This window comes from Anomaloglossus baeobatrachus, chromosome 6 (genome assembly GCF_048569485.1).
Source record: "Anomaloglossus baeobatrachus isolate aAnoBae1 chromosome 6, aAnoBae1.hap1, whole genome shotgun sequence".
In the NCBI taxonomy this organism is placed as follows: Eukaryota; Metazoa; Chordata; class Amphibia; order Anura; family Aromobatidae; genus Anomaloglossus; species Anomaloglossus baeobatrachus.
This window is the reverse complement of record NC_134358.1, coordinates 395,870,502-395,885,642: the sequence shown is the minus strand read 5'-3', so window position 1 is coordinate 395,885,642 and position 15,141 is coordinate 395,870,502. Positions and strand designations below refer to the sequence as shown.

The following is a 15,141-nucleotide window of genomic DNA, read 5'->3' as shown; positions in this document are numbered from 1 at the left end:
GACATCGCTAGCGATGTCGCTGGTGAAAGCACCCGCCCCCGTCGTTTGTGCGTCACTGGCAAATCGCTGCCCGTGGCGCACAATATCGCTAGGCCCCGTCACACATACTTACCTGCCTAGCAACGTCGCTATGGGCGGCGAACAGCCTCTTTTCTAAAGGGGAGGTTCGTGCGTCGTCACAGCGACATCACACAGCAGGTGTCCAATAGAAGCAGAGGGGCGGAGAGCAGCCGCATGAAAGTCACGCCCACCTTGTTGCCGGAGGACGCAGGTACGGTGATGTTCCTCGTTCCTGCGGTGTCACACGTAGCGATGTATGCTGCCTCGGCAACGACCAACAACCTGCGTCCAGCACCAGCAACGACATTTGGGAAATGGACGACGTGTCAACAATCAACGATTTGGTAAGTATTTTGCATAGTTAGCGGTCGCTCGTATGTGTTACATGCAACAACGTCGCTAACAAGGCCGGATGTGCATCACGAATTCCGTGACCCCATCGACATCTTATTAGTGATGTCATTGCGTTTAACGGGGCCTTAAGGGGTTGATGTTGGCTGTTAGGATTGCTACCTTCAGTAGGAGGCACTGGTGTTCCATTCTTCTCTTTTCTCGGGGGACATTGCAGATCAGTTTGATGGATTATTGTTTATCAAGTTCCAAAACTATAGTATTCTGTCAAATCTGAAACTAGGGAGATTTGTACCGGCTCTGACCTTGGATATGGATTGTCTCGTTTCTACACTGGATGCCAGGCTTGGTGCAAATTGCGGTTTCTTTTCACGTACCATTACTTTACATACAGTTTCATGGAGTATTTCTTTCTATTGGGTTATTGTACAAGGACAGATTATACAAAAGCCTTTGCCTACACATTTTCTGGAATGCTGTCAAGGTAATACGGTTCTGTCCTTCATCTTTTGTTTTCTCTTCTCTCAGGTAAACATTTCCACATTTCCGCTGACTGCAGATGAGCAGATGTTATAGTATAGTACAACACAGGAATGTTTCCTGTAAGATGGAAGAAATACTAATTGTTATGCTCCTTGCTCCATAGTGTGAATAATCTCCTGTCAGTGTTGGTGGTGTGTGAGGCAGCAGGACCGTGGAATGGTGGCCCGATAGAGGGGGGCATTGTGTGCAAGAAGAAGCAGAACTCCATAAATAAAACAATACATTCTCATTTTCAGTGTTCTTGGCGAGCAGCAATGGAAGGGTTATAAATAGCGTTGTAATTTGGCCCATAAGACACCATGACTCATTGGATGCTCCAGCATTTTAATTGGAGTATGTGTACATGACAAGGTAATTGACTCTCATGCTGATTCTCCTGCCTACGCTCTGATTAGCTCATCACAGGGGGGACAGTGAGTGTGCAGGTGGGATGTAGGCTTGGTGCTTGTTTATATCATACCATGATTGGAAATTAGGCCAAGCACTGACTCCTAGAGACTCCAAAAGATTAGATAGCAGCCGTCCAAACCCGATTGTTCGTTCTGTCAGTGGCTTATTCCACTTTTCTAACTCTCCGACGAGCCAGTCATTCGGCTGACTGTTGTCTTAAAGGGAACCTGTCAAATGCAATGTGCACCCAAAGCCATGAGCAGTTCTGGGTGTATATTGCTAATCTCTGCCTAACTGTCCCTTTTATACAGTAGCATAGACAAAGAGAGCTTTAGAAAAAGTATTTCTAAAGATCCTTTATGATATGGTAATGAGCGCAGGGACTAGTCCCATTCCTCTCAGCATATTAGAACACCCACTGGAGCTTGCTAACATGCTATTCAATGCCCATTGCTTAGCGTCATCAGCGGTGACGCACATACATGTGTCCGTTGTTATCGCATCAGACATGTAATCATGTTCGCTATCATATGTTGAAAAAAGCCCTTGGTCCATCTAGTTCAACCTTCCTCCACCAGTTCTACATTTTGTCCCCAAGTCACTTATAACCAGCAATGTTTTGTGTACTGAGGAAATCATGCAGCCCTTTCTTAAAAGCTGTTATAGTGTCTGCCATTACTACCTCTTGTGGTAGGGCATTCCACAGTCTGACTGCTCTAACTGTAAAGAACCCTTTCCTATTTAGCTGCCGGAATCGCTTTTCTTCCACTCGCAGTGAATGCCCCCTGGTCATTAGTATTGTCTTTGGAAGAAATAAGTCATGTGTCAGTCATTTATATTGACCACACATGTATTTATACATATAAATGAGATCTCCTCTGAGACGTCTTTTTTCTAAGCTGAACATATCTAACTTTTTCAACCTGTCATCATATGGGAGGCCTCCATTCCTTGTAGTAGTCTAGTCGGCCGCCTTTGAACTGACTAACTTCTGAATGTCCTTTTAAAATGTGGAGCCCAAAACTGGATCCCGTATTCCAGATGTGGCCTTACAATTGATTTATAGAGGGGTAACAATACGTTGGGATCTAATATCTTTTTATACACCCTAAAATATTGACTTGCCAGCATGATTCTCTAGGTTTGTACAAGTACGTAGATGCCAAAGCTGTATAGGTTTTTTTTTTTTGTTATGGTCAAAAAAAAAAAAGTACTTTTGTCACCATTTTCCGAGACCCGTAACATTCTAATTTTTCTGATTCCGGGGCTCAGTGCTGGCTTATCTTTTGGCCTTGAGCTGATATTTTTACTGAAACAATTTTGGGGTAGATACAATATTTTGATTGCCTCTTATTACATTTTATTTAAAAGTTGTGGCTTTTTTTTTTTTTTTACGCTGTTTACCAATCAAATGAATTTATTTTATACTTTGATAGATTGGACATTTCTGAACATACCAAATGTGTTTTTTATTTTTTGTAATGTCTTATTGTCATTGGGGCAAATGGGGGGCGTGATTTTAAACATTTGTGTTTGTTTTTCTTTCATATTTTTAACCCCTTAACGACCCTTTACGTACCCAGTACATCATACCAGTTGGTGCATTCCCGACCTATGATGAACTGTGTACGTTATGGCGATCGCGGGGTTCCAGCGCTGCATCCCTGCCAGATCTTCAGCTGATGTTACAGCCGAGACCCAGATCTCTCTCTCTCTCCACATATGTTTTCAGTACCACATCACCTTTCACACAGTGGAAAAAAAAAAGAAAACTCTTCCGTTTTGCATCCATTGCATCAGTTTTACAACAAAGTGCAGCACATCCATCCGTCCCATCAATCACCAAACGGATTGTGACTGATGCAAAACAACGCAAGTGTGACTGTAGCCTTAGGCCCCTGTGGAGATACCATTGTTGCAACCTGTGCTTGAATGTGTTGTTCTTGGTAAGATTTCAACTCAGAACCCCAATGCTGCAAGACTGCAATGCTAACCACTGAGCCACCATGTTGCCCATATAATTTGCAAAAAAGTGGTGACTGAATGGGATATCACTTTTTATTTTTTTTCTAGGATGGTAGAAAACAGATTACTGATTGACATCCCGCTATAAAATCTAAAAATGCATTAATAATAAATCTAAAAAATAGTACATGTTTTTTCTTTTTCTACCAAAATGGAAAACAATATAAAAACAATAGTCTTCATATTGTTATATCAGATTTCATATGTTGCCAGTTGCAAAAAGGACAATGTTGGAATAGACACTCTTCCCTCCCCAGCACTGTTGCAAGATAGTATGGGAGACCAGGTCCTTCTTTTTATCACTGGTTAAAGGGGTTGTCCGACATAACAAAAATGTTTGAGTTTAAGCTAATCTGTGCTGTATTGTCATATAAATCACCCCTACATTGTTATTTTTTGTTTTCTAACTTTTGTTCCTCTTGAATTCACCCTTTATTCTCTGCAGCACTCTGTTTACATTCAGCACAAGCAAACTGACCACTTCCTGTGCCAAACCTCCCAGTCAGAGCTGACACCGCCCGGCCTCACTGTCCAGCCCCACCCAAGTGTCCAGCCTCGCCCCCTGCACACACATTCCCTGTCAGTATATTCTGCCCCAGCACCTGACCTGTTATCACTACAGCATTGCAAATAACAGCCCCACATCGGGCTCTGCACCGCATACACACATCGGGCTCTGCACCGCATACACACATCGGGCTCTGCACCGCATACACACATCGGCCTCTGCACCGCATACACACATCGGCCTCTGCACCGCATACACACATCGGCCTCTGCACCGCATACACACATCGGCCTCTGCACCGCATACACACATCGGGCTCTGCACCGCATACACACATCGGGCTCTGCACCGCATACACACATCGGGCTCTGCACCGCATACACACATCGGGCTCTGCACGCACACACGGCGCTCTGTACCGACCCCCCCCCCATAGGGAACACATGTAGGAAGTACATACTCACCCGTCCTCGGTCCCCGCCGCTCCTGCACGTTCGCACGCTGTCTGTGCTCTGGACATATCATCACAGTAGTGACGTCACCGCTGTGCTGATGAGTATACAGACAGCGGGGCAGTGATGAGAAGTGCAACGCTCCTTCTCATCAGCGCTTTCAAATATACCGGCATCTGTGATCTGTGATCCCGGTATATTTGAATGTGTGATCCTGAGCAGGGGCCCGGTGCTGGCGCTGACACCACGGCAGCAGTCGCCAGGTCACGGACCCCACAGCAGTGCAGGGGGAGGTTGCGGGGAGAGTACGGGGTGCGGGGGAATCTGTGGGAGGGTGCAGGGATGGGGGCGGGGACTCCACGCACTGAAGCCGCCCAGCAGGGAGGTGACATGCTGTTTCCAGATTTGCATGTCAACATGGCCCTGCCCATGTTGACATGAAATGACCGGAAGCAGCAAAATCGCGGCAGGAGCGGTCACATGACCACTCTGAGCCGGTGGAGAGGGGCTGACAGCATGGCAGGTAAGTGGTCTCTATCTACTTACCTGCCCCAATGTAGCCCAATAGGGTAATAATAAAAACACTCAAAATAAGCCGGACAACCCCTTTAAATAATTACTGGACTAGGATGTTCTTATATATTTACCACACATATGGTGGTTGGGGAAGACGTGGCGTATTTAGGTTGCGGGGAGTACACCAAAATGATTCATCTACCTTGTGATATGTATTGATGATGGGTATGAGCTGCAGGTGCACTGTTTATTTTATTGTATCATTTCAATGTTGTTTTGATGATCGGAGATGGTCTTATCCCTTTTCCTGAATTGTTCTTGCAGGGTAAGGGACTGTTATATATGCTATGTGTTTTTCGATTACTAAAAATGAACTTGATTTAAAAAAATAAAAAAAAAAGGAATAGACACTCTTGTATTGCCGCACTGTGAAAAGCCTTGGTTCAAGCAAAAGTCCTCCAAACTTAGCTGGAAACCATCATGGGTACAGGAGTTGTGCAGGATCCATCAAAAAGTGTCCATTTGGTTGGGGAATCCAGCGCTATTAAGGTAACAGCTAAGTATTTGTTCTTATGCCACCTTCCCCCTTCCTCCATGGACACTTTTTTTTTGGTTCATCCTGGACAACGCCAGCCTAAATGGGCATTATCTCCCATCAGTTAGGTGTTACGAGATGGGAACTGATGGCATTTGACTCATGTGGTCTAGAAAAGGGCCTTCAGTCATGATACATACCATGTTATATCAGTTACATGAGACAAAAACTGTGTTCTTAATGAATTTTAATTGCTTTCTAGAAAACTTAACGTATGTCTGCTTCTCTTTCAGCTGCTTTCGTAGGTGTTTTGCACTGGTAAGTTTGTGTTTTTTGTTCCCAAGCAAAACCTATTCTATTTTATACCCTTATAGAGGACCAATCTGGTTAAGAGTCAAGTTTGTGCTTTTATTTTATTCTTTCTGCTCCCCTGAGTATTCCTCTTTGTGTTAACCCACCATACAGTTCCAGACATATGGACCATTCTTACATAGTTACATAGGTTGAAAAAAGACCTAGTTCACCATTCCTCCACTAATTATACATTTTGTCACTAAATCATTTATAACCTACAATGTTGTGTACCGAGGAAATCATCCAGCCCTTTTTTAAAAGCTGCTATAGTATCTGTCATTACTACCTCTTGTGGTAGGGCATTCCATAGTCTGACTGCTCTAACTGTAAAGAACACTTTCCTATTTAGCAGCCGGAATCTCTTTTCTTCCAATTGCAGTGTATGCCCCCTGGTCCTTAGTATGGTCTTTGGAAGAAACAAGTAGTGTTGAGTGAGTCGCTGACTATTCGTACTCGCTATGCTGTTATGGAGTACTCTCCGCTACTCACATATTCGTTACGAGTAGCAGGCGCAATGTAAGTCAATGGGAAATACTCTCTAAGTAGTGAGTAACCTGAAAACCGTACTATTCGCTACTTGCACGAAAAGTACGGCTTTCGGGTTACTCACTACGTTACATTGCGCCCGCTATTCGTAATGAATATGCGAGTAGCGGACTGTACTCGGTAAGAGCATAGCGAGTACGAATAGTCAACCACTCGCTCAACACTAGGAATAAGTCATGTGCCAGTCCTTTATATTGGCCACACATGTATTTATACATATAAATGAGATCTCCTCTGAGACGTTTTTTCTACTTAGTACTAGTTCTTCTGATCTATAGTAAGTTGGCGTGCCTTCTTTGGCATAAATGCGGAGCATTCATAATACCCTGTGAGATGTACCCCCTTGTAAAGACCATAAAAATGCCTGCTACATTAAAATGTTAAATTCTCTGGAACTGAATCCCAGATTTTTTTCCCCCAAGATACTTGAGGGAACAGCAAGGATAATATAAAGGAAAAAAATAACCACTTTTCACCCATTGACAGGTTTTTAATGTTTTTTCATGTCCGCCATTTACAGCATATATAGTAGAAAAGTCATAAATATTTGATAGGCGAGATGTCCCACTCCATTTGGGCAATTAAGGAAACCATAGCCCCTGTTCCCCCAGACAAGGCAGCTGGCAGACATCCAACCGCAGACTCAATTCAGGGGAGACTGTGCATATTCAGTGCTCTCTACTTTTTAAACTATAGAAAGCGCTGAACAAGCCGTATTCACTAGTTAAGGGCAATGACCCCAAAGCCAAAGGTTCTCAGGATCGGTTCTTAAGGGGCATGTTATAATCCAAGCCTTAAAGAATTCTTCCAACTTGGCAGGTAGCCACCTATCCATAGGATATGTGATAACTTGCTAATTGCTCAGATTTTTCTAGAACACCCACCAATCCTGGGAGTGTTAGAAGAAAGCCGTCACCCTTCACGCGTGCCACCCACGCTTTCATTAGGGCTGATTTTAATAAGCTACGTGCGCTAGACATCTGGCTTAATTTGACCCTCAAAGTTTTTTTTCTTATGGTTTGCACCAAATGTATTTGTTATGGACACATTTTTGATATTCACTGTAAGGGTACATGGACTGCCAGAAAGTGGGCACAGAGAGCACGACCTATATTGCTCCCCCCTTTGCGTAAATTACACCACAATTTGGCATATGTTCGTTTAAACAAAGCCAGCTGATAGCTGCTACACACTTGGGGCTCGTTCAGACTTCAGTTTTTCTCATACCAGTGTTTTCCGTGGTTTTTTATGGATAGCACTTGTACCTATGATAATGTATCGGGTGGTTTACATGTCTTTTTTTTATTGTTTTTCCTCTGACCGAAGCACAGAAACTTGACGACTTGTCTGATATTTAGCCAATTCTTGGTTCAAAATTGCCAATGTAAGTTTGTTGGTAAGTGAAGAAAATTGGACAGCGTCCTTGTGCGATCTTATTTTCATGGACTGTTTCATAGAAAAAGCTGAAGAAACCTATTTTTTTTTCCTTCCAAGAAAAGCTGCTGAAACTTTGACCAAATTCTGATGGTAAAAACTCAGGCTGACCAAACTGATGACCTTGAAACTTGAATAGTTTATTTTATTTATTTATTTTTTTTGTATGAGAAAAATCACTGATGTCTGAATGAGCCCTAGATTAATCTAGCGATACACTAAATTAAGCATGAGGCACTTTAATAAATTTTACAAGGAACCTGTCACCTTGAAAATGCAGTCCGGTCTGGGGGCAGCATGTAATAGATCAGGGGAGCTGAGCAGATTGATGTATAGTTTTGTGAGAAAACATTTCGTATATCCTGAGTTTTCAAGTTTTCATCATGTAAACCTCCCCTCTTTCTTGGATCATCAGTCCAGTGGGCGGTCCTATCAGTGATTGACAGTTCTCTCTGTATGCACACAGTCACTGACAGCACCGCCCACTGGACTGAAAATCCCAGAAAGAAAGAGATTTAGTAGGTTAAATCACAGGTTACACTAAATCTATTCTGACAAAACTATATAATCATTTGCTCAGTTCCTTTTGCTCTTTATCATGATTTCTGGAGACTGAACTGCATCTTCATGGTGACAGATGATTGTTGCTGCAAAGCTAAAATATTGATCATTTAATGAACACAGAAAGGTCAGATTTTGGAAAGACAAACGTTTTGTCGCCCACAGAAAGTAATGTGAAATTCAAACAAATAATTAACTTCTAATACAAAGATATGTTGCATAACATTGGTGAATGTAGTTGTGGTGCTATTAGAGCCATGTTTAATATTTTGTGTGACTTCATGAGCTTGAAGGACTGCATCCATGCGGTTCAACAATGATTCATGCAATTTATTGATGAAGTCATCAGGAATAGCAAAGCATGCAGTCTTACATGCCTCCCAGAGTTCATCTAGATTCTTTGGGTTTGTCTTCCAAGCTTCCTCTTTCATCCTACCCCAAACATGCTCAATGATGTTCATGTCTGGTGACTAGGCTGCCAGTCCTTGAGCACCTTGATCTTCTTTGCCAGGAGTAACTTTGTTGTAGATATGGATGTATGAGATGGAGCACCATCCTGCTGCAAAAATTTGACCCCTTTTATGATTGGGAATGTAAGAGGTAGCTAATACTGCTTGATATTTTAGGCTATTGATATTGCCTTCCACCCTGCAAATGTTTCGCACACCCCCATACTGAATGTAACCCCAAACCATGATCTTTCCACCACCAAACTTAACTGTTTTCTGGATCTATATGGACCCCAGTAGGTCTCCTGCAGTATTTGCGGTGGCTGTGGTGTAATTCAACTGAAGATTCATCAGAGAAATCCACCTTCTGCCACTTTTCCAGCGTCCATCTGTTTAGCTGGCTTTGGGACTTGGCAAATGCCACATGTTTTTTTAATTGCCTTTTGTTTAGTGCTGGCTTCTGGGCACTGATTTGACCATGGAGGCCATTTCGAGACAGAATCCTACAAACTGTTCTAGTTGACACAGGGACTTGAGGTGACCAGGTCTTTTGGAGCTCTGCTGCAGTGGAAGAGGGGCTGGCTTTGGATTTTCTAACCAACAACCGTTCCTCCTTAGCAGTTGTCTTGCGGGGTCTGTCGGACCTGGGCTTGTCAAAAACATCTCCAGTCTCTTCAAATCTTTTTTTAATTCTTTGTACTCGACTCTGAGAAACATTAAAGGTGCCAGCCACCTCAGCAGTGGATCTGGTCTTCAGCCTCTTGTTAATCAAGGCTTTAGTCACAGGGTGGATTTTTGGCATGTTGTCAGAAGTCAAGTTGCAGTTCAATTGAAGGTCTAGGGTGCTGGGTTTCTTTTTATACACACCCACTAATTAATTGATCATTTAGTGAGCGCAGGAGAGTATGTAAACTAAGATTGGGTGCATTATATGACAAGGCGACAAAACGTTTGTCTTGCCAAAATCTGACCTTTCTGTGCTCATTAAATGATCAATATTTCAGCTTTGCAGCAACTTTATTTTCATAACCTAAACCAAATTTGGGAGGGTTTCAGCTTTCAAAAGAGTAATTTATGAAGCCAATGGATGAATTTAAAGTCAGGTTATAAGCTTTTATTTACATAACATGGATAAGCGACAGAACGTCTGTCAGGGACTGTACATTGATTCTTTGGACTTTATGGGAATGTGTCAGGTGATTCATGGTGCCCGTATAAACAGCGTCTTTATTACATATATTTTCTGCTCTGAAACAATGCAGGTTTTCAGAGAAAATATAGCTTATAGATGAGGTGTGAAAATCAAAACTAATCATTGGGGTGATTACTTGCTGGCTTCTCCCCACCTGCCTCTTCTTGATTGACACAGGGAATGTATTGCCAATTACCGTCAGGCATGGTGAAAGCCAATAGAAACCTCCAGGGACTACGGTCCAGATTCCAGGTTTCTAGCTAAGCTTTACTGAAACTCTTCAATAAAGAAGCAAGAAGCCCATCTGTGGATTCTACCCATTTTTCACGCAGTATGAATCATCTGAAAAGTTCCATTTAAAAACCATGCTTTTGGTTGTCTTTGTGTTCATCTTATTATTTAGCCTTCAGCTCGGGTTTTCTTATAATACTGAAATCCTCTAGACGTTGACAAATGTGATATATTTCATAGTTCTCAATTATAACTGTTGTATATGTTTAATTCTTATATTCTCTCTCATATTGCAACCAACTTATTAGATGTTCTCCCTTTCCCAGTTTCCCTCCCTTTTTCCTTCCCTTTCTTACCAGTTTCCCCAATAAAAATGTCACTACTCTCCTCAACCCCATACTCCTCTTCTTCCTATCCTTACTCCCTTTCCCATTTTTATAGTACTTAAATGTTAAGTTTATAGAACATAAGAATGATTAATGCAATGACAATACAACTCCTTCAAATTTGTACTTCCCCACAAATTTTCAAAATAAAAAATATTTTAAACACATAAAAACCATGCTTTTATTTTTTTTGGTAGTTTCACTAGTGAATACATCAAGTGGTAAATACCAAATTATTTTCATAGAACTTTCATATAAATTTTTATTATCCCTGAACAATCTAATCTGGCAACATGAAGCCCTTAGGCTCGGGTAACACATGGCACTCAGAAGACATGTAGTACACGACTGAGGGGCATCAGCTAAGAAGCCGCTTCCTAGATGTAGCAGCTTTCTGCTACATCGTTAGAACTGAATTGCAAATGACTTGTATATTGTTGAATACCACTCTTGTTTTCACAAAATTATTCAGCAGTTAAAGGGGTTCTCCATTCAGAAAAAAAATATCAGCAGTAGACCGCTAACCAGTTAAAGCATTATAAGAATTCCTACTCCCCACACTTGGCTCCTCGTGTAGCACTCTCTATTGCTGCCTCTGATTGGCTACTGCTGCCCAGCAGGCAGTCAGGTGATCTGTGGTGAATGACGTCACTGTTCCTGACCTTGTAGAGGGTACCGGTGAGACAGCGCTGGAGCAGGGAGCACAATACCGGAGGGATTATGCCTTCTTTTATCGTTTTAATTGCCTAATGCTGAATTTACTTTTTAACCAGAAAACCTTTTTAACATTAGGCAAACCATCAGCAATTAAGTGTGACTGATGCAGCGGAAAGCCACGTTTAGAAAGCTGCTTCTTAGCATTTCAGATACATTATGCATGAGAAATAGTTTAGCATATACGTTGTGCTTTTTTTTTTTTTAGGAGCACATTAGCATTGTTGCACATAAAAAAGAGATCAAACAATATGTAGCATATTTGCCATAGCGTACATTAATCTATTGATATATTATTTAAGGTTTATTTAAGTTTACATTTTTATTTATTTCCCCCAGGGGTTACATATCGACCCTTTTTGAAAATGACCGTCACTTTTCCCACCTTTCTACTTTGGAGCGAGAGATGGCCTTCCGCACTGAAATGGTTTGTTTTCAGCATCTAAAATGAATATATATTTGATAAAAAATGAATTCTTAGTGTATCAGTAGAAGTGACTAAAATGATTTGCTTCAGTATTTACAATTATTTGTACCATTACTAATCATAGTTCATGTCAAGTTTGGAAATAAATTAGGATTTCTGTCTCCATATAGGATAGACTGTTTTGAGAAATATGTCAGTTTAAGGCCGGATTCCCACATCTGTGTGTTTTGGTCAGAGTACAGACCACAATGTATGAACTGCCCACTCTTCTTCTAATCTGAACTTGAGCACGTCATATATGCTACTGAGACTGTTGAGTTTGGTTTGGGAGATCCATGGCCAGTCAGCGAATCACAGACAGTGACACATAGATTTCCTTTAAAGGGAACCAAACATCAGGATTTTCATATAAGCTAAAGCCAGTGCAGTACTGGCACTATCAGGCACAGTCTGTACATACCATTAGTGGGCAGCTCGGATGTTCAGGCTTTGAAATCCAAGTTTGTGAAGCGTAAAAATTCATCATCTTTTTGACTGACCATTGCACCACTGCTGATAATATCCGGGCGGGATATGCACATGGATTCCCCCCCCCCCTCCCCGCCGCCTGTTCCTCTTTTTCTCTGGGTCCATGCAAATTTTTCTATTCAGTAACATGGCGTCGGAGTTAGCGCCTGCGCATAGCGCTTATCTCCGGCACCATGTTTCTGAAGCCCGTCTTACCTCGTCTTGTTCCTGAAAGGGCTGCATCCTTGCTTCTTCAGATCTCGTTGTGACCGCGGGAGCGCGCGCGGTCACAATAGGACTGAAGAACAGCTGATCTTACCGATTAGCTGTAGCAGACGTATGCTACGATATCGTCTGCTGCAGCTAATCGGTAAGATCAGCTGTTCTCCAGTCCTGTTTGACCGTGGTCAAAATGTGTAGACTTAATAAACAGACATTTTTAAACTGCATAAGTCCACTTCTTGGCGGCAGCGTCGGTCAATACACACCTTTTCCTTTCAGACCATGCAGCGGACTATAGGGAGAGACCTGACTAGTCCGGCATGAGTGCTTGTCAGCTTTTCCCTACTCCAATTGAGTAACTGGTATTTCAAATGTGTGTACACCTGGAGAGACCTGTCATTCAACTGAAGCTGGGCAAGGAGAAGCTGTCCTGGGATTTCATCGGACTAGACAAGTCTTTCTTGTCTCCAACTAGCTTTTCAAATTGTATTCTCTGAACTGTAAAGGCCGCTTTACACGCAGCAACATCGCTAGCGATCGGACCCGCCCCCGTCGTTTGTGCGTCACAGGCAAATCGCTGCCCGTGGCGAATCAATCGCCGGTATGCGTCACATGAACCTACCTTAAGGTAGGGGGCGGTTCGTGTGGCGTCACAGCGACGTCGCACAGCGGCCTGCCAATAGAAGTGGAGAGGCGGAGGCCAGCCGCATTAACGATACGCCCACCTCGTTTCCAGAGGACGCAGGAACGCTGTTGTTCGTCGTTCCCGGGGTGTCACACGTAGCGATGTGTGCTGCCTCAGGAACAACGAACAACCTGCGTCCCAAACGAGCAACGATATTTTGAAAATGAACGACGTGTCAACAATCAACGATTTGGTGAGTATTTGGGATCGTTAGTGGTCGCTCGTGTCACACGCAAAGACATCGCTAACGAGGCCAGATGTGCGTCACGAATTCCGTGACCCAACGACATCTCGTTAGCGATGTCGTTGCGTGTAACAGGGCCTTAAGAGCACTTCATATTTAACTTACACCACTGTAGTCAGGCTCTGATTCATGCCACAACTAAGGCAGGATGAATCTAGTTACAGGTTTCCTTTTAAGTATAGATTTATGGGCCACTTTCCAAAAAGGTATTCTATTTTTTTTTTTTTTATTTTTTTTGAAATGTTAACGTAATGGTTCTTATGTACTAAATCAAAAATTCTGTTACTGAGGTTTTGTTTTTCTATATTTCTTTATAGGGTCTTTATTATTCTTACTTCAAATCCATCATTGAAGCTCCAACATATTTTTCTGGCTTTCAGTTGATAATGAATGATAATGTTACAGAATATCCTAATGTAATTAATACATTGAAAAGATTTAATCTGTACCCCGAGGTAAGAAAATGTAGAAGACTTTTGTTAGGGTTCTAAATTAATTTTTTGTTTGTTTTATTTTTGGCATGTTCATTTCTGTTATGTAATTTTGCTATTCCCATTGATACACTAACTTTCAATTAAACTTTTATTTCTTAAGTAACAACATCAGCTTTATTAAGCTTGTTGGTTTAATAATGTGAAGATAAAGGATCATCATAAAATGACCTATTATTTACATCAGATTTTTACGTTCTTTTTTTTTTTAATTGCCGATGTTATTTTTTTTCTTGTATCAATATGTATTTAAAGAAAATTATACATTTTCTAGACTCACGCTTTCTGTTTTTTTTTTTCAAGAAATCCACATGTATATTATTAGTAGTGATGGGCGAACTCACAGATATCCGGGATCGGCGGGACTAACTGAGCTTTAACAAAAAAATGAAAATATCTGATCTGGCCCGGATTTAATCCCAGATATCTGTCTGGACGCCAGTCCCCATATAAGTCTATGGGGACCAGATTCTGACAATTAAAAATGGTAGTAAAAGGGATAGAGAGATATGAGCAGGTGCGCTATGCTTGCAGTCTCTTGGTGTGGCTGTAACTTCTCCTGCGGCCACCAATTCATTTCCGGGGCCGCTTATTAGGCTCATGCATATGCACTGTTATCCCCACCCACCGGCATCTGGTTGCTGTCAGACATGCCCCCAGGCTTTGTGACAGCGTCTGACTAATTCCAATGACAGGCACTATGCGCGTCTATTGTACAGGGAAAATAATAAATAAAACAATTGGCTTAGGGTCCCCCTCATATTTTGATACACAGCACAAATAAAACCCATGGCTATAGGCTCCAGCCCTCAGCCATGCACTTTTCATGGCTGTGTATCAAAATAAGAGGAACCACATGCGGCTTTTTTTTTTTAAATAAATAATTTTTTAAAACTGCGTGCGGTCTAACACCCGCCCCACAATTTTGATCCCATGCTTATTAGGCCACACCCAGCCTAAAAACAGTAGCCTGCAGCTTCCCAGAACTGTCACATCCGTTAGATACAACAATCCCAGTACCTTACTCTGCTCTTAACGATCGCCGTGGTGTGGTGGCAATTTAGGTAATATAAGGGGTTACTGTCTGCTGATAGCTGCCACTAAGCCCTAGATTAGTAGTGGGATGTGTCTGAGACCCCCATTGCTAATCTGAAAGTGAAAAGAAATGAACACAAACACTGAAAAAATCCTTTATTTGGAATAAAAGACAAAAAAGCACCCTCTTTCACCCCTTTATTAACCCCCAAAACACTCTTGCAGGTCTGATGTAATCCACACGAGGTCCCACGATGATTCCAGCTCTGCTACATTATTGAAG

The 15,141-nt window shown here is 42.1% G+C and overlaps 1 protein-coding gene across 2 annotated transcripts in view; it reads left to right on the top strand.

Moving 5' to 3' along the window:
* The window catches only part of DPY19L1 (dpy-19 like C-mannosyltransferase 1), a 210,427-nt gene that overhangs the window by 38,356 nt on the left and 156,930 nt on the right, over positions 1-15,141 (top strand). For both annotated transcript variants that reach the window (XM_075315108.1, XM_075315107.1), the window contains 3 exons: positions 5,674-5,698; positions 11,587-11,674; positions 13,650-13,787. In XM_075315108.1, coding sequence (XP_075171223.1) covers positions 5,674-5,698; positions 11,587-11,674; positions 13,650-13,787 — 251 coding nt within the window. The remainder of the gene's footprint in view (positions 1-5,673; positions 5,699-11,586; positions 11,675-13,649; positions 13,788-15,141) is intronic.